The sequence below is a fragment of the Colobus angolensis genome, unplaced genomic scaffold, assembly GCF_000951035.1.
Source record: "Colobus angolensis palliatus isolate OR3802 unplaced genomic scaffold, Cang.pa_1.0 Scaffold62, whole genome shotgun sequence".
Lineage (NCBI taxonomy): Eukaryota > Metazoa > Chordata > Mammalia > Primates > Cercopithecidae > Colobus > Colobus angolensis.
In genome coordinates this window covers 6,867,783-6,887,033 of record NW_012119821.1, presented here as the reverse complement: position 1 = coordinate 6,887,033, position 19,251 = coordinate 6,867,783, and the positions used below count along the sequence as shown (strand labels likewise).

Below are 19,251 nucleotides of genomic sequence, written 5' to 3'. Positions count from 1 at the left end.
TCTCCCAGGACACTTCATCAGAGCTAAATGCTGAGGAAAACAGTGACGTGGCAGTACTTGCTAGTGACCATCTTTTTGATTTGAGACTGCTGATTATTCAAGAAAGCTATACTTGGTAGATTTATAAACATTATATGTAGTAAAGAATTTCCAGCAAAGGGGAGGGGAGAAGAATTTCCAGCAAAGGGGAGGGGAGAAGTAAAGAAAAACTATTTGGGAGCACAAAGACTTTTCTCTTGCTTTAAAACAGAATACTATCAGAACAAAGTGTGAAAAATGAGTGCATATATGCAAATTCACATAAAAACTCGGGTATCAATAAATAAAAAAATAGAAAATCACAAAAAAAAGGTATCAAAGGCTTTTATTGATTTAATTTTCCTTTCAACTTATCAATGCTATCGCAAATTCTAAGGAAACTGGACTTAGGTGAAATTTTTTTATTGTGAAGATACAGATCTAAGAACAGAAGGATAATTATGTGCTAGCTTATATATAGTTCCTTGTAAAAATAATGATACATGAAAAATTAGTAGAAAATGAAAATCTGCAGTTATCTGATATCTGAAAATGTTAAGCAATTTCCCCTGCATCTTAGCTCTAATCACTTTTGCAGAACAATCAAGCATATTTGGGTGAAGAGAGTATTTAATCATTCCATTTTTATTAATAGTGTAGTGTGCCCTTCAGAGCTTGGCATAGTCTTTAAGAATCATCTGAAGTTTCTGGCTCAGCATGATGTTCCCTCTGGCCTTCAGTCTGCCACTAAAGAATGCCTGCAAGGAGAGGATGGAAAAACAGTGCCAATTGTTACCATGTTATAGTTTCTTTTTTTTTTTAAGATCATTATTCAGGCTGAATACAATTTAGTTAATAATTCTGGACAACAAAGGCAACTTTTATTTAGCAATGACAATTTAATAACTATAGATAGCACATACTTTTTAGATATCTAAAAAAGAAAAAATGACTCCTGTGTATTTTAGAAAACTCTACAATAATTTATCTGAACTCACGGATCTGGGAGTTCTGTTTCAACCTACGTTTCTGGCTTTACTTTAGGTTCTTACATGTGAATTTGAGACCATATTAATAAAAGGCTACACTGTATTCCTAATAAAAATATTCAATTCAGAACTTTTAAAAGCAGATTTAAAATATTTACTACAGTTTCATGAACTAGAAAGCCACGAAATGACAAATTAGAGAATATAACACAATAGTAAACAGATCACGGCTGTAGCATCAGAATGCCTAAGTTAAATTCCAGGCTCTGCCCCTTAATAGCAAGGTGAGCTTGAGAAAATGCTTAGATACGTGGCCTCTCTGAGCATCAATCTCCTCATCCATAAAACGCATCACAACAGTACTTAAATAACACAACTCTATTGTGTGCGTTAAATAAAATAATGTGTACAGTGCGTAGTTTAGTTTGACGTGATAAGAGAGTATTAATTCACGATTATTACGAAGCAAAAGCTTGTGTGTTAAAAAACAAAGGGCTCCTGTAGCAGTTCTGTGTCTAACCTGATATAGAAACTGGTGCAAGTTCCTTAAGTTCTCCTTCAGTGCAAATTCCCTATCAGTAAAATAAAAATAATCAATCATAGTTTTTGCAGCTTACATAAAATATGAAGTGAAAAAGCCTCTAGATTTCCAGCTAAATGGAAAAAATAGTGATACCTATACACACTTAGCATTACAAAGCAACTCCACAAATATAATCTCACTTAAGAATCACAGCTGTCAACTTGAAGTGGGCACATCAGCAGTTCTTACCCCGGTTGACAGATGAGAAACTGAATTTCAGAGAGCTTATTAAATCACCTGCTCAAGTCTACAGAGCCAGCAAGAAGTAGAGCCAGGGCTTAAACTCAAGTGTTCTTTGCTCAGCAATGCTTGTTAACAATACTTGTTAACTAGCACCACTTAGTCTCAGAAGCAGACCCTTGTAAACTGGAGAAAAGGCAACAACTTTTTATTCCAGAAATAGTAAGAGAGAGCTCATTCAGTCACAATGAAATTCAAACAGGAGACCAGAATTTCAAAACTAAGATTTCTTTCACTATGCAGTTACAAAAAACAAACAAACAAAACGATGGTCTGCAACTCGTGCAGGGAAGGAGTCAGTACTTAGGCCTGCCTGCTAGGTACTAAACTCTGAAAGAGATTTACAACCTAAAACAAGAACACCTAATTACTTGAAGTAAAAATATCAATTTTGAACATTTTTGAGCAGAAGAATTTTGTACATAAATCTTTCCTCCTATCTATTTTCTTATTTCTTAAAGCTCTTAACGATACGTCCATATTGCCAGTTTCCAAACTCTGCACTGCCATGCACCGGACATCACAGCAAACTCTCTCAGGGGCACTTTGGAATGCTGTTAATTTGGAAGGAAAATACAGTCATACTGGTTGAACACAAAAAACTAATTGTGTTGAACTACTTCATAAATGAAACTGTCAGGTATATGGTTTGGCCTAGGAGTGCAATACAAAAAGTAGTAGACTATAAACTGCCATCAAGGAAGAAAGTCTGGAAGCACTGTGCTTTCCAGAAAGGCTATACCAACTATTGATTAATTGATTGAGACAGGGTCTTGCTCTGTCACCCAGGCTACAGCTGCATGATCACGCTCACTGCAGCCTAAACCGCCTGGGCTCAAGTGATCCTCCCACCTCAGACTCTCAAGTAGCTGGGACCACAGGTGTGTGCCACCACACCAGGCTAATTTTTTTTTTTTTTTGGTAGAGACAGGATCTCACTATGTTGCCCAGGCTCAAACTCCTGGACTCAAGCAATCCTCCTGCCTTGGCGTCCCAAAGTGCTGGAACTACAGGCACCAGACATTGTTCCTGGCCTATACCAATTTTATATTCCCTCCAGTTCCACATAAATTATCTTATCCTAACCTTAAAAATACTATTTTCTTACACTTTGAAAACATGAGGCAAAAATAACATGCTTTAAATTGTATTTTTGGATACTGGGAAAAATTTTTTTTCTTTTGTATGTTAGTCATTTCTATGTATTTCATTAATTACTGCTCCATACCTTTTGTCCACTTTTTCTTTTTATTATTATTATTATACTTTAAGTTCTATGGTACATGTGCACCATACACAGGTTTGTTACATATGTATACATGTGCCATGCTGGTGTGCTGCACCCATTAACTCGTCATTTACATTAGGTATATCTCCTAATGCTATCCCGCCCCCCTCCCTATCCCCCAAGACAGGCCCTGGTGTGTGATGTTCCCCTTCCTGTGTCCACGTGTTCTCATTGTTCAATTCCCACCTATGAATGAGAACACGCAGGGTTTGGTTTCCTGTCCTTGCAAAAGTTTGCTCAGAATGATGGTTTCCAGCTGCATCCATGTCCCTAACAAAGGACATGAACTCATCCTTTTTTATGGCTGCATAGTATTCCATGGTGTATATGTGCCACATTTTCTTAATCCAGTCTGTCATTGATGGACTTTTCTTCACTTTTTCTATTGAGATTGTAGTGCTTTCCAGAATTTTTGGAATTACACTATGTATCATCGTTTTATTTTTTTCCCTCGATTTATGGAAATATACTATAGAGTCTGACATGCAGAAGTTTCTAATTTCTATATAGCCTAAACTACTGATAATGAGCTTTCATTCCTTACTTCTATATTTTCTTTAATCTACCTGAGTAGTAACTGAATGTCTACAGGATACTAGGCAATATTCTAGGCTACGCTGAGTATCTGTCCCTGTTCTCACAGAGTGAACATTAAACTAGGGGAGTCAAAAAGTAAAATGTAAACAAATAATTCAAGCCTATTACAAATGCAATGAAGGAGAAAACAGGTTGTTATCAGAATGTAACAGGAAGAAATTACTTTGGATGAAATGAAGCCAGCCATGCAAACAGCTAGGGGGAGAAATTCCAGAAAAGGCAAATGCATAGACATTGAAGGAGTAAAAGCAGACGGGAAGGAACTGAGGAAGGACAAAATAACAATAAAATAACTAGAATTAGCATTATAGGTGACGAGGCAAGTGGCATGGGATGCAGCCGGAAAAAGGAGCAAGGGAAAGAAACATCATATACGACACGGTACCAGCTAGTTTGGATTTTATACACATGCAAAAGGAACTCTTGGAGATTTTTATCAAGTGGGATGATAAATAGGAACCAGTAATTAATGAAAGTAGTAGAAATGACTAACATAAATAATCGAATCTGATTTACATTTTTAAAGGATTACTCTGGCTCCTGGGTGGAGAACAACAGACTGAATGGGAGAGACAAGACTGGAGGAAGTAAGACAGGTGAGAGATGACAGAGCCTGGCATCACGGTGATATCTCTAGAGAGCAAGAGAAGATGAATTCAAGATATATTCTGGAGAAAGATCGGGCAGAAGTAAGGATGAAAAGGATACAGAAGGGCAGAAGGAATCTAAGATAATTTTTACATTTCTGGGCTTATTAATTTGGGTAAATAGATGATGGTGCCACTGATTAAGAAGGAAGAGACGGGGGGAGAAAAATAAATCACAAGTTCTATTTTGGTCACGGAAAGTTTGACATGCCAGTAAGTTTCTCATCCGAGTGGTCAAGCAGAGGGGTGGTTCTATCACTATGGAGCTCACAGAAGATCAAGTGGAGCCAAATTCCTCGCCTGCAGGCCTTTGTACTGGTTGTTTCCTTAGCCTGATGACTCATTCTGATACTGACTCATTCTGATACTCCGTTCAAGTCTCTATCAGGCATTTCAGGTACCTTCGAAAACCCCCAGAAGGTATTTTAAACAACCCAATTTGACATAGTTCCCCTGTCCTGTCACAGTCCAACTCAAGGGTTGGCAAACAACAGCTGGAGAACCAGATCTAGTTGGCTGTGTGCTTCTGTAAAGTTTTATTGTAACACAGTCACACTCCATTGTTTACATATTCTGCATGGCTACTTTAAGGCTACAATGGCAAAGCTGAAGAGCTGCAACAGAGACCATCTTGCCCACAAAGCCTGAAATATTTACTATGTAACCCTTTACAGAAAAAGTCTGCCAGTCATTGCTTTAACACTGTACTCAGCCTTATTTTTCCCTAACTTGAAATTTTATTTCTTTTGCATTAATACACTAAAAGGAAGCTCCATACAGTAGGGTTTTGTCTTAATTCAGCCGATACCTAGAACCTGAATCAGAGTAGGTACTAAATAAATTCCTGGAAAGAAATTAACAGAGGGTTCACTGCACTGCGAAGCACTATACTAAGCTCTTCATACATATTATTGGGTTTAGTTCTTATAACAAGCCTTTGTAAACACTGTAATTATTAAACTCATTTTACAAATAAGAAAATTAAGGCTTTTGGATGTCAGGACCAAGATTCAAATTTAGATTTTATCTGATGCCAAAGACTACTTTTTACCTACTATACTACTTTACAATTCCTTTTAGTCTTTCTCTACAGGAAAGTCATATATTTCCTCATTTATTCCAATTACTCCTATGTGAAAGCTATTCTTAAATAACTGCACTCAGCCATTTGTTTGAACTGCTTCATTCTAAGAATCAATAAGTTAGTTCCCTTGGGATTTCTAACTACATAATCACAAATTTTTCTGCTCCATTCTAATTGCCACATCAATTACTTTAATTTTCTATATTTGTGGATTGGCCAAAAGTTTCAGAATAATATTAACTAAATAATGGTCACAGAAGGCACTCTTGATTTAATCATGATTTTCCACTGAAATGCCTGTAAGATTCACCCTAAGACAGACATTGGCTATTATGTTAAAATACCCTTCTAGTTCCAATATTCAATGATTTCTTAATCTTATATATTGGGAATGTCTAATTTTATGTAGTATCTACTAATATCATATGGTTTTTCACCTTTGAACACATAACAGAACATATTAAAAAATACAGGTGTGGGTTCAGTCTTAAAAAGTGTCAGCTGAAACTCCATTAAAAAAGAAATATAGGCCGGGCGCGGTGGCTCAAGCCTGTAATCCCAGCACTTTGGGAGGCCGAGACGGGCGGATCAAGGTCAGGAGATCGAGACCATCCTGGCTAACACGGTGAAACCCCATCTCTACTAAAAACTACAAAACACTAGCCGGGCGAGGTGGCGGCGCCTGTAGTCCCAGCTACCCGGGAGGCTGAGGCAGGAGAATGGCGTGAACCCGGGAGGCGGAGCTTGCAGTGAGCCGAGATCCGGCCACAGCACTCCAGCCTGGGCAACAGAGCGAGACTCCGTCTCAAAAAAAAAAAAAAAAAAGAAATATATGACCTGTCAACCAGAATATCAGTAGCAACTATGTCATCCTCAGAGTTGTAAGAAACCTGGCTTATTAATCAGAATTTGGGAGTCAGCTTTAAAACTGCAATTGTCAAAGAGGAAACAATAACACAATGAATAAATGAACATTTGAGAACATTACCTTCTGAGGGTCAAGCTTGCCCAGGACCACCTCCATGAAATCTTCATCTGAAAGTATGATTGTTGTATCAGCAGCACCTTTTGCAGGGCCTTGGTACACTTTTCCAGAACCACTCTTCAGGTCAATAGCTGGGAAAAACAGGAAGAAACCAATGTGTATCTTTTTCTCTCCACAAAATGAGGGTAAAATAAACCAAGTAAAATGCAGACATTTCTATAGTTTCCACATTAATGTGGCACTTATTCTACACTATTCTCTTGATTATACATTATCTGCCATCTAGAAAAAAGCAAAATAGAGAAATACAGGAATACAGAAATTCAAGGTAAAGAAGTGGAACTTCCAGTTCTGTAGTGGCTCAGGTCATGGTCTGCAACCACCACCATCACCTTGAGTTTACAGACACTTATAAGATCACAGCTAAACTTATTGCAGAAGTGAAGAAATAGACTGTATTCATTTTCTCTTAGTGTCAGAATTCATTATAGGCATCTTACTGTTGATATTTAGCTCTGTATTTATGTAATAACTAAGCTTCTGAAAGAGTCCATAACAATTTCAGTCATACTTTACAGCATTCAATGAGGGAGGGGTGAGGTAACAGATGAGAATATGGCATCTGAAAACTCGGAGACCCCTGAGGATCCTATTAGGATGTATACTTTACAAACCACAAAGGGCTACTACAAGAGAAAGAAGGAACTGTTTTTGTTTATGCCACCTTCCCTTAATATTAGAAGGTCTTTGCTGGCACAAACATTGTTTTGTCTTTGTATCCCCTGTACTTCCTTGAAGAGAAAATACTTAGGAGTTATTTGTTAAATGGAAAAGCACATGAAAGAAGGATGTGTAACCCCCCCAAATACATATATATAATATATATTAATAGTAACAAATACAAAGAAAAAAACTCAGGTTAAAAATTAAGATTTTTTAAAAATCACACCAAGAGCATACTAGTTTTGTGTCATTTCTGCCAAAAGTTCATAAACTAAAACTAATCATGAAAAAAGCAGCAACTAAAAACAAACCAAGAAGCATGCTATAAAGTAATTGGTCTCCAGTCTTCAAATATCTCAGAATCAGGAAAAGCAAAGACTGAGGAACTCATCCAGATTAAAGCAGACTAGAGACCTAAGAACCAAATGTAACATATAATCCCAGATTGGACCCTGATCAATTCTTTTTCTTCCTTCATTTTAATAATGAATAATAATTATTGTTTTGCAATAAAGGACATTATTGGGACAATTGTTGAAATATTAACCAGATCTGTAGATTAGCTAATATACTGCATCAATGTTAATCTCCTGATATTGATCTTTGTTGTATGAATAGATAAGAGAATGTCCTTGTTCTTAAAAAGTAGAATAGTCTCTTAGGCATACAAGGACATCATGTCTGCAAGTTACTCTTAAATGCTTCAGAAGAAAAAAACACATATGATAGAAAAAAACAGTAAAGAAGATGGCATACAAATTTTAACAATTTGAGGAAACTGGATGGAAGACAGACAAAAGTTCTCTACTATTTTTGCAACTTTTCTATAATTCTGAAATTGTTTCAAACAAAAAAATTACAAAATGATGTTATTAAGAAGAATAACACATAGAAGATGGAAAGTCAGAATTGTTTTAAATGATTTTTTGCATTTGTGTGTACTTTTGAAGATAAATGTACATGAGCATGCAGTCAGGAGCTGCTGCTGGTAAGAGAAGCAGCAGTCACTGTTGCTTTGGGAATGGTGACCCCTGAGGCAGATATGCCTCCAACAGGCCCCTGTTCCTAACTGGAGAGCATATTTGTTTTCATGGAAAATCTTTCAAGACTTTTCTATAAACACATGAGACACTCATTTCAATCCAAATCCAATGTTTGGAACCAACACCCTTGAGATTTATTTCATATCCAAGTTGAGAATCCTAAGCGGCAATCTGGTTTGACTGCTAGAAGATGAGCACCAACCCAGAAGCTCAGAGGTTTTAATGATCACATGGTATCCTCAAGAATTAATTATTCTGGTATCAAAAGAATGCCCATTCCCAAACCTCTGTAAATTCTTACATATTGTGGCAAATGTCTCAGATTCAAAATAGATAACCTCTAAGAGTCAAAGAATATCCTCATGCAGTCACATCGTCACACAGTACACATACAGTACATGAAGACCTGCAGACTTTACACAATTAATTATAGTACATATCTTTTAAAACTCGGCTCATTTTATTATTTAACAAATAATATTCAAACAAAAATCCATAGTATTTGTACCATCTTGCTATCTACATGTAAATTCCTCTTATGTTCCTATAATGGAAATGATTACAAACATGTGAAAGGAAACCAAATTTAAATTCAGGAGGAAAACCACCAAACTGCTCAAAGCCAACCAGCTTAAATGTGTCATCCTAAAGAAAACAAAACAGATTTTGCTCAGCAACATTGTATTCAGCACATGGAAATAAATCTTTGTAAAAAGTTTCAGTAATATTATTTTACAGGTATTGGATACATTCAAACAATAGATTTCTATTTGAAAGTATAGGATTGTCTGTGCCTAGAATACCAATAAATTGCATATTTAAAACCTGTGGGCCAAATTCTAGGACATTCATTTAGTTTACAGACAAATGGAAATTTCAGAACCATTATTCCATAAAATGAACAGGAACAGCAGGACCAACAAAGATTTTCCTTCCATTTTCTTTCCACGTCATGAAGCAAGATGGTGCATGAAGTTAACGTTCTTCGTTCCAACTACTAATTCCTCAAATATGCTTTCCAACTCTCTGCCTCCAGCTATGAAATTACTCCTAAATTCCAGACCTACAGTCTGCACAATCTAGTCCAGGTACAGTGTGGGTACCACAATTTATCTTCTTCTCTCCCAAACCTTCCTCCTCTACCTGTTTCATACTTCTAGTAATGCAGCCAACATCCTCAAGCACACAGGCTCAAAACCACAGCATTAGTTTTGACTCTTTCTCATTTCTCTTGTTTTTTAGACATAATCAGTAGCTAAGTTAGCCAATTCAATCTTAGCAATAGTTTTATATAGGCCCTCTCCTCTTCATTATTACCATTTCCTTAATTGAGGTCTTCCTTCCTTTTACTCTGCAGTGCAACAACCTTTGTTTCCTCAACTCCAGTATTTCAGCTTTCCTGACACACTGCCTCTAAATAATTATTCCTATGGATTTAAAAAAAATAAAAGGCATCCTGTCTATTCATATTTGTAGTCTCCACCTAGCAGAGAACTTGGCATATAAATACTCAAATGTTCATTGAATGAACCAATCCTCCCATTCTCTGAAAGCAGAGAGCACCCTTTTCCATGTCTCTTAACACTTGTGTTCTACAAGAATTATTTATATACATGTACAGGTCCACAATTTCTTATCTGAATGAACTGCTTCAGGCTGATGTGTTTTGGAATTTGGAATCAGATTTCAGGAAGGAAATACAATACATAAAACATGTATTCCATATTACAAATGGCCCCCAACAGTGCAACAATCTATAAACAAGTATATTACTTCTATACTTGTCTAACTCACATTAGGTGAGTTAAAAACAATTGATAGCATCATGTAAGTTCAAGTCAGGCTTCACCACCAGTGAATCATGAGAAAAAAACTGTTCATTTTTAGAGCTTTCTGGTTTCTGGAGTTTCAGATAAGAGTACCTATGTTTTAATTTTCAGAAGCAGACTATTCTGTAGGCCACATAAATCCCCTGATTCTTTATCTTCCTTATGCCTTTATGTCATCTTTCATTTTCTCTGAATTTTTACTGTTGCTTAGAACAATAAAATAGGATTCAAAGGGTTTACTACAACAACTCCTGGCTCGGTTTAGAAATTCATAGCAATAAATACTATAAAATATGTTTGTTACTTATGAAATATCTCGTTGGTATCATATTATACTTACATATTTCACTCACACTATATAAAAAATAAACATCACTATCCATACAATAAATGCATTATTTTAATAAAAGGTAAAGCATCAGTTTCAGAACCTTTTTTTAAAAGGCAGCCATACTATTTTTTAAAACTATGCTTTCTACATGGCTTTTAACACTCATTCAACAAATACAGAGTCAGGCTAGTTATTATGTGTTATTGACCATACTAGAAGCTAGACATAAACAAACTGCAGCCGTTTCTCAGGGTTAAGTCCAAAGTCAAATGAGAGAAAACATACAATTACAAATGACCATAATACAGTAAGACAACTGTGACAAGCAACAGACTCTGTTGAAAGGGAATTTAGGGACTTAGTCTTCTACCTCCTATCCTTTTTCATGTTTTCAACCTAATTGAAGAATCTCTAGGAAAATAAAGGTGAGGTCAGAATATTCTATAAATAAAAGTTTGTGCCATGATTAAGGATGTGAGTTACACGGCAGATGCAAAAGATCTGATAGAATATTTTTTCTTTATTCTTTTTATCCTCTAATTTCTCTTTCTTCACAAAATGGTACCAGGGTCCCCTTGGACCTCCACAAGTGAAAAGAAATATGACTGCTTTCTCTCTGCAGCAAGATGTTTTATAGTGGGTGCATGGCACTCTAATAGATAATTTCCCTAGACTAGATACTAAACAAACACCTCTGACTACAATCTGTATATATCTAGAAAATAGTGATTTTATATTGATAATTAAGATAATCCAAATTATTATTTTGGTATGAAGAAAATAACTTTATAACTGTCAAACATCATGACTTAAAAATACTTCATTTTGACTTGATGAATTTGATAAAGATGCATGTAGCCAAGATGACTGTTTAAACTACTTTCAAGGGTTACAATGAAATCTTAAAACAGGTATTTTCATTTCAATTGATTCCCTACATCTCATACACACACACACACACACACACACACACACACACACACACACACCCCTTTGGACATTCCCAAACCTATTTATTCCCACGGAAAGAAAAAAAACTTACCTAAAAAGGTAAGATTTACCTACCTTCAAAGGTCTTTGTTAAAAAGATACTTTTTATTTACTAAGAATTAAGAATATTATAAAATCAGGGCTATAACTTACTCCACTTAGCCCCAATATTTCCGCCTTTGGTTATATGCCACTCAAATACAGCATTTACTTTCTTCACCACCTCAGGCCCAACATCCTTTAGGCGGCGGCCTATTTCCTCAAATACGAGAGTACTCTGAAGCTTCCCACCCTAACAACAACAACAAAAAAATTAACTTTAAAAGTTCTGTAAAAACAACTCAAGGAGAAAAGTGATTATAAAATATATGTGCAAAAAAAATGACTTTTTAAAACTCTGTACATAAGTCAGTTTTCTTCATACAATGTGTCTTTCATACTTTCTTTATATTTATATACATCACTCAGAGCCTCAGTGCTCTTAATAAGAGGATTTTACTTTTATTAGAATTCAGAAATAATATTTTAAAAGAAAAATAGGAAGTGGACAAGCTATGTTTAGCTAACTTCAGAAAGATCCTGATCAAATTAATCAACTTCTATGGTCTCATTTTTTTATTTATAAAATGGGACTACATTACATGAAATCTGAATTTCTTTACGGCTCTAAAACTTCTTAAGTTTTGGGGTTTTTTTTTGTTTTGTTTTGTTTTTTTCCTTTTTTTTTTTTTTTTGAGACAGACTCATTGCCCAGGCGAGAGTACAGTAACGTAATCTCAGCTCACTGCAACCTCCACCTCCAAGGTTCAAGGTCCAAGTGATTCTCCTGCCTCAGCTTCTTGACTAGCTGGGATTACAGGAGCCAGCCATCAAGCCATCAAGCCTGGCTAATTTTTGTATTTTCAGTAGAGACGGAGTTTCACCATGTTGGCCAGGCTGGTCTTGAACTCCTGACCGCAGGTGATCTAACCACTTCAGCCTCCCAAAGCGCTGGGATTACAGACATGAGGCACCGAGCCCGGTCTAAATTTTTTTTGTTTTTCTTAGCCTATTCTTAAGGAATATTAATTTTCAGTCAGTTATGTGGTTTATAACAGACAATTAAAGATCATGGGGATCAAAACCTCAACATTACAAAGCTAGTATTTCAGAAATAAACATTTTTATCAAAAGTCCCAGCATGCTAATAAAGAATACAATGTTTTAATGAATTACACACACTATTGGTTTATATATTTGCATACAAAGCTTTATATAAATCTTTAAATCAAGAAAAAGGTACAGGATATTCAACTTTTTAATCTATTTTTCTCCAAAACGCTGTTTGCTTAAGATTCTGATTAAACAACTGATTTATTTCCTCTAAAACTAGAAAATTACGTTCTCTTGAAAGATATCCCAGTATTCTGCAAAACAAGTTTTTTAAAGTTTATAAATTGCCAGAATATTCCTTCTATTCCAAGTGGTTTTGAAATTAATGTCTTTCACTTCAAGAATTAAGAATAGTTTCATGGTTGTTAATTTTCTAAAGTAGCCTAACCATTCTTAAAGTCACCTTAACTGAAATTCCTAAATGAGGAAGTGGCTTGGATACTAATCTTTATAACCTACCTCAGAGGGTGTCTTAGATGAAGTATCAGATGTTGGTGCAAGATCCACATATGCATTTGAAATGACAATGTCTCCAGTTTCTTGGACCTCAGGAGAAGAAAAAAAAAAGATTTATTCTGATTACAATGGAAGTGTAATTTCACTGTGAAACAGTACAAAGTTTAAAATTTATATTTTTGCCTCATATGAAAAAGAATATAATAATGCAGATAAAATAAAAGGCTGATAAAGTAAATGTCAAGATGAATAAACACAAAGGCTTTATGATTTCATACAACTGTTACTAAACCTGGCTTTATAAACAACTGGAGCCCTTAGAAAAAAAAAAAAACCTTATGAGGTCCCATCCCCCAAAATTCCAATGTAAATACGCTGATAGAGACTGGGCCTTGGCATTTCGGGCATTTTTTTAGGGGGAAGTGGGGATCAGGGGATGAACTCTTATAAACAGAATTCAGTCCATGCTGAATCCTTATAAATAGTAAAAAGCATAGCACAATAGTCACATGAGGCAGTGGTACTCAGAGTACATTTGTTCTGCTAATACAGAATAAAACTGGCTAGGAACAAACCATAATTGTGTTTTTTAAGTAGTAATTCCAGGTCTTATCTCAAGAGGAAGTGTACACAGCATAAGTTAAATGCCTAAATAGGCTTTTATCAAAATGGTCATTAAAGGAACTCAAATTCTAATTCCTAGTCCCTCATTTCAAATTATTCCAATGGCTATTCTTTCATAAAAATTGTGGTATTGCTACAAATGTATAGGATAAGTTTCTAAAGTTTAAGGTAGCATTTATTAAAACTTTGATTTTTAACATCAAGAAGATCATTCTCTTGACTACATCTCATCATATTTTGGAGGAAAAAAGATCTTTCAAGTAATTTGTTCTCTTTACTTCAAATTACATACATTGAAAAGCATGGAAAGAGATAATTAACTCAGAAAATGCACTTTAGTAAATTACTTTATTGTTACCAAGTCAAACAAATCATTTTAAAACACTGGTTTAAAATGTTTCTTATATCTTAAGAATAGAAAGGAAAGGAGGAATGGAAGAAGGGAGGGAGAAAGTGAGAAAAGGAGGAAGGGAGAGAAGGAGTCCTAAAACTAATAGAAAAAGAATATCTATAATCACTGAAGAAAAATATAGCAAATACGCTGAAAAGATAAAACAGCATGCTTAGGATTTAACAAAATGGCAAGAATATTTTATATTTAGACATTTAATCATTTCTCAGCCCTTCAAGTTTGTATCCATACAATTATTTACATACTATTCATCACCAGAATTGCAGGAAAATAAAAACCTGTAATATAGGCACGGTCCTTAACACTTTTAGAGTTCATAATCTCAATCAAAAAGCAAAACTTACTCATACAAAACAAATTAGGAAATGTGAGGGCTCCAAAATATGTGACACAGATATTAGCTGCAAAGGCTTACAGAGAACACTAATTTGAGTGTATGTATGGGTAGGAAAGCGGGGAATAGTAAGAGACTGTCTCTAAGAGCAAAGTGGAGCTTGAACTTAAGCCTAAAGGACAGGAAGAATTTGAAAAGTAAAATAAACAATATGTACAGATTAAGCAGGAAAATGATTTCTGCAACCAACAGAAAGGAATTAGGAGTAAGACAACCATGTAAGAAGAATTTTGCAGAGTTATCTATTTGTGAAAGAAAACATGATACAAAAAAGACATTTGGGGCCTGGAATCAAAGCTTTGAAGCCATGCTGATCTGGTTTCTATGCCAGCTCAACCACTTGCTGTGTGACCATGAGCAAGTTATTTAGGACACCTAGATTAGATTTTCTTAGGAACCCAGATTTTCTTATATTTACATGCAGATTTATTATGTATATTAAAGAAAATACTATTGCCAGTTTACAGGTTCTCAATAAATGAAAGCTATTACCATTATCATTGGAGTTGTTTAATATGCTCTATATAGCATGAAATGATCAAGCCAAAAAGTATTACCCTGGTCAACTGTGTTAACAAAAACTGTCTTTCAATAACTTGCAAATAAAACATATGATTGCCTATCCTTTGAGTATTTTACTGGAGTATTGATAACAGCCTCACCCCAAAATAACCTCACTCTATAGGGAGGTACACCTTTATTTGGCTTGTCATTTACTATTTGCTAGGCCCAGACTCTGTGATGTACTTGTTAATTTGTGGATTTTTGTGTAATCAAGATGCATATGATTTCTGTCCACAGAAAAATCATAAAGGGTAAGATTTTATTGTTCTGCAGGATATTAACTAATTTTGTCTCTAACTCGGCAAAATTATTTTAGAACGACTTTCCTATTGGACCATATAAACATGCTGTTCTAACTGTCTTTTGAACATGTTTTATCATATTGCAAGATCCTTCACTAATGAGTCAAATAGATTTCTGTCATGTTTTCACTGTATATCTGTCTGAGTCATGCCTTTAAGATTTTTAAGATGATATTTTGACAATGACTTGATTGACTAGTTGAGCCAAAAAGACATGGTTGGTTGGGTTTTCAGAATATCTGGGCCACTGCTACATAGACAGGTACCAATTTAGTTGAAAATAAAAGAGAAAATAAAACACAAGGTGCAAAACACTTCTTTTGCCTTTTTTTAAAAAAGTGTTGCTTGATAAATAAAAACTTTGAAAATCCCAGACAAGATGTATCTTATTTTTAATTAAAAGTTACAAAAAGAAATTTTCTATCCATAGTACTAACCAAAAAAAAAAAAAAAAAAAAAATGATAAGATGGAACACAAAGATACAGCATGTGAGAAGGGTGGCAAAGCAAAATTCATACCTTGGTTTGAAAATGAATTCTGTTTCCTTCCTTCCACATCTCAGTTTGTAGAGTTTGTCCTGGATATACTGGTTTTGCAAAACGAGCCTTTAAAAAAGAGTTGTGGGGTTAAAAGTGTTTTAAAAGGTAACTCTTTTACTTGTAGGAGAAAAAAATTGGAAAGCAAATTAGAGAGCACAAAAGAAAAAACAACTCGAGGTTTAAAGATATTTAAATTCATAAAAGACCTAACTATAATATGCAAAAATTAGTAAAATAAAGATGTAACTAGCATAAGTAAGCCGATTCTTTATCTTTCAAAGTATGGAATCAAAAAATAATGTTTTTTATCTTGACAAATCAAGAAATAAAACCATAATTATATTAGGTAAAGTTATATAGGTACCTCAGAAAAACTTAAATAGTTAAAAGTGGCACAAATTAAGTCTGAGGAATGAGGCCTGGGGTGAGTATATAGGGCAAAATAATTTCACTTTTTATTTCATAATTGTCTGTATTATTTTCTCTGTGTATATATTACTGGATAATAAAAAATAGTTGTAATAAAATACAAAGCATGAGAGTAATCAGTGCTATCAAAGGCAGTGCATCAGAAAATATATTTTCATTGCTGCATGAAGAATAAATTAAAAGCTTTCGGAGCTATTTGACAATGCCTTAAACTTTTTTAAGCATACATGTTTTGGCTTAAACTTACACAAAAATAATGTGGGCATGGATATTTTGTTACTTATAATGGATAAAAATTTGAAATCAACTAAAAAGTACAGAGTTAAAACAATAAACAGTCATTATATTGCTGTAGATGTATGTTTATTGGACTTAATCAGCCACTTAACATTTTTAATTAAATTAAGGAAAATGATAAAACAGTTTAAAAAAAAAAGCAAATCTTGAGTTTTCAAGGCATATGCACTGATATATATATATATATATATGCACCTAATTAATTTATAAAGCAACCCAGTTGATGTTAAAATGGCAACTGTGCATCCTTCCTGGTGCATGTGCAACAGAGCTATTTAGAGCTACAAAAAGAAAGTGTGCTGATTGCCAGGTCAATGAAATAATAAAAATGTAAATTGCTGTAGTACAGTATCTATTTTAAGTTAAATCACTAAAACCCCTTTTCTTTTCTAAAGATAGAAAAAGGAAGTAATATTCAAATTATATAATATACATTTACCTTAATTGCCTTGAATCTTGACACATCATTATCTGCAAACTGCTGTAAAATACGCCTGGCAGAAAATCCAAATGTACATAATCCATGTAATATGGGCTTGTCAAAACCTAGGAAAGAGAGAACACTGAGTTAGATACACGTTCCTTTAAAGTTTCAAAATCAAGTATAGTTAATTTAGGACTGTAAAAATGTCTTTAGACTGCAGTAGCATGAAATATACCATCTATTTTAAGAAACACAGTAGACATTTTTTAAAGAGTATTTCCTGGGAGGAAATTATAAAATAAAGAAAGAAAAAACAAAAAAAAAAAACAGGAAAAGAATGTGAGAGATCTGGAAACACAATTGTTTTGTTTAGTTTTGGTTGTAACCATGAAACCATCCAGGGTACTCTCAATATCCACATAGGTAGATGATCCTTCCCTACCTTTCAGTTCCTTGCTTTCTCTCCAACGACCTCAGGACACCCACCCTCATGGTCCTATCCTAGACCTCGCACTAGCAGGAACTTCCATCCACCATAATCTGAATTTCAAGTGCACTATTTTCTGAACACATTTCCTACCTTTCCATATCCTTTGCATAAATGTAATAAATAACATGTTTAAAATGTTGCTCAAACTACCAGTCATAAGTAGTAGTGTCTTTACATTATTTAGTTAATTAAATATCAAATAGCTAATATTTTTCATTGATACATATTATCGGCAGCTCACCTGCTAGACTAGCAAAGTTAGGATCAATGTGTAAGGGATTCCAGTCTCCACTGAGGCGGTACAAAGCAGCCTGTGGAGAAAGCATAAACATAAATAGAACTCAGTGTTTTGTTAAAATAGATTAGATGAAAAATAGGAAACATGGCTAGTTATTGGTATAAGCACTGTATCATAATGTACCTGAGGCTCTGATTTTAAAAATAATTATTTGTAACAATAAAGATTACATATAACGAAATGTTTTTGTAACACTTGCCACTAAAATCAGTGGGAGGGAAAAAAATATAGAAAGGGAAGCCAAGAATTATATATGGGTAAAACACTGTTACTACTGCCTAAGGAGACTCACAAAAAGAAATCAATCAGTCTACTGCCATTTATACACAGATAAGGTAAATGTTTATAGTCTGTTCTAAGCAAGCAAAATTTATGCCAGCTTTCTTATTGGGGTGTTTTAAATTGAAGCTTCTAAGACCACATCAGACATTGAAACATCAAAGACTTCTCACTAACTTTCATTCTGCTGGTACACTAAATCCTGAACATTAGTTCACCCTGCAAGAAAACTGATTGAACTGATAGCTTGCTATTATGATAAAAGTTCTGCTCAGTCCAGATATCCACATCACTAGTTTACTTAGATAAGGTAGGATTAGCAGTGTGGCCTGGATAACAATAGGGAAAAAGTCACCATACTTTCTGGCATTTAAACGGCACATTCTTCCAAGTTATAAAGCACTTACCAGTACTGAAAGGAAGAAATTCACCAAACAGCTAATAGTAAGTGTATTTAATGTATCTGTAACCTTGACCCTTCTAGGTCAGCCTCAAGACTTCTTCCCTTTCTCATTAATTGCTGTGCTGTTTTCCAAAGACTACTGAAATGTTATGTGAAGACTAGCCATCTATTTTTAAAATTACTGATCATTTATTACTTTTAAAATATTGATTATTTTAACAAGTTTTATTTATAGAAAATACTCTGTAATTCATAAGAAAACATGATTTTCTTTTTAATATGCTTTACATAAATCCAATAAGCTCTTTTCCTTCCCCATCACTCCATATAATGATTCTATAGATTATTCACTTTCTCAATGACTCAATATTCTTTCTTTTACAAGTCTTCTTAATATAATGAAATCAAATAAGCCATTACTGAATACTGGTGACTTGCAAGATCCTATAAGAGATGCTAAGGAAGTAAATGATAATTTTTAAAAAGCACTTTATATAATAAAATGTTAGCAAATATATACCATGATGTTGTATACAAATGAAAGAAAGACACATTTCAGGGCCTGAAATTGTGACAGGAAATTGTCAAACACATGCTAGATCATGGGATTTGGTACCAGGCAGATCTCGATTCAAAGCCAGCTCTACCATTAATGGGCAAGTTTCTTCACCACTCTAAGCCTCAATTTCTCATTTAGAAACATTTAGAGGCTAACAGAACTTACTCTCACAGAGTAGTTGGAAAAAGGTGGGATAAAGCTTACAAGGTATTATATTTGATACATAATACCTCAATAAATGTGTTAAAGATTATAGCAACAACATAACCAACCAAGTTTCT

At 34.5% G+C, this 19,251-nt stretch overlaps 1 protein-coding gene across 3 annotated transcripts in view; it reads right to left on the bottom strand.

The window, feature by feature from the left end:
• Positions 1–347: 347 nt before the first annotated feature.
• HSD17B4 (hydroxysteroid (17-beta) dehydrogenase 4) overlaps positions 348–19,251 on the bottom strand; it is an 87,932-nt gene continuing 69,028 nt past the window's right edge. For all 3 annotated transcript variants that reach the window (XM_011963685.1, XM_011963686.1, XM_011963687.1), the window contains 7 exons: positions 17,673–17,742; positions 16,957–17,063; positions 15,771–15,857; positions 12,959–13,045; positions 11,501–11,639; positions 6,435–6,562; positions 348–776 (listed from right to left, as the gene is read on the bottom strand). In XM_011963685.1, the coding sequence (XP_011819075.1) occupies positions 687–776; positions 6,435–6,562; positions 11,501–11,639; positions 12,959–13,045; positions 15,771–15,857; positions 16,957–17,063; positions 17,673–17,742 (708 nt within the window). In that variant the 3' untranslated portion in view covers positions 348–686. The remainder of the gene's footprint in view (positions 777–6,434; positions 6,563–11,500; positions 11,640–12,958; positions 13,046–15,770; positions 15,858–16,956; positions 17,064–17,672; positions 17,743–19,251) is intronic.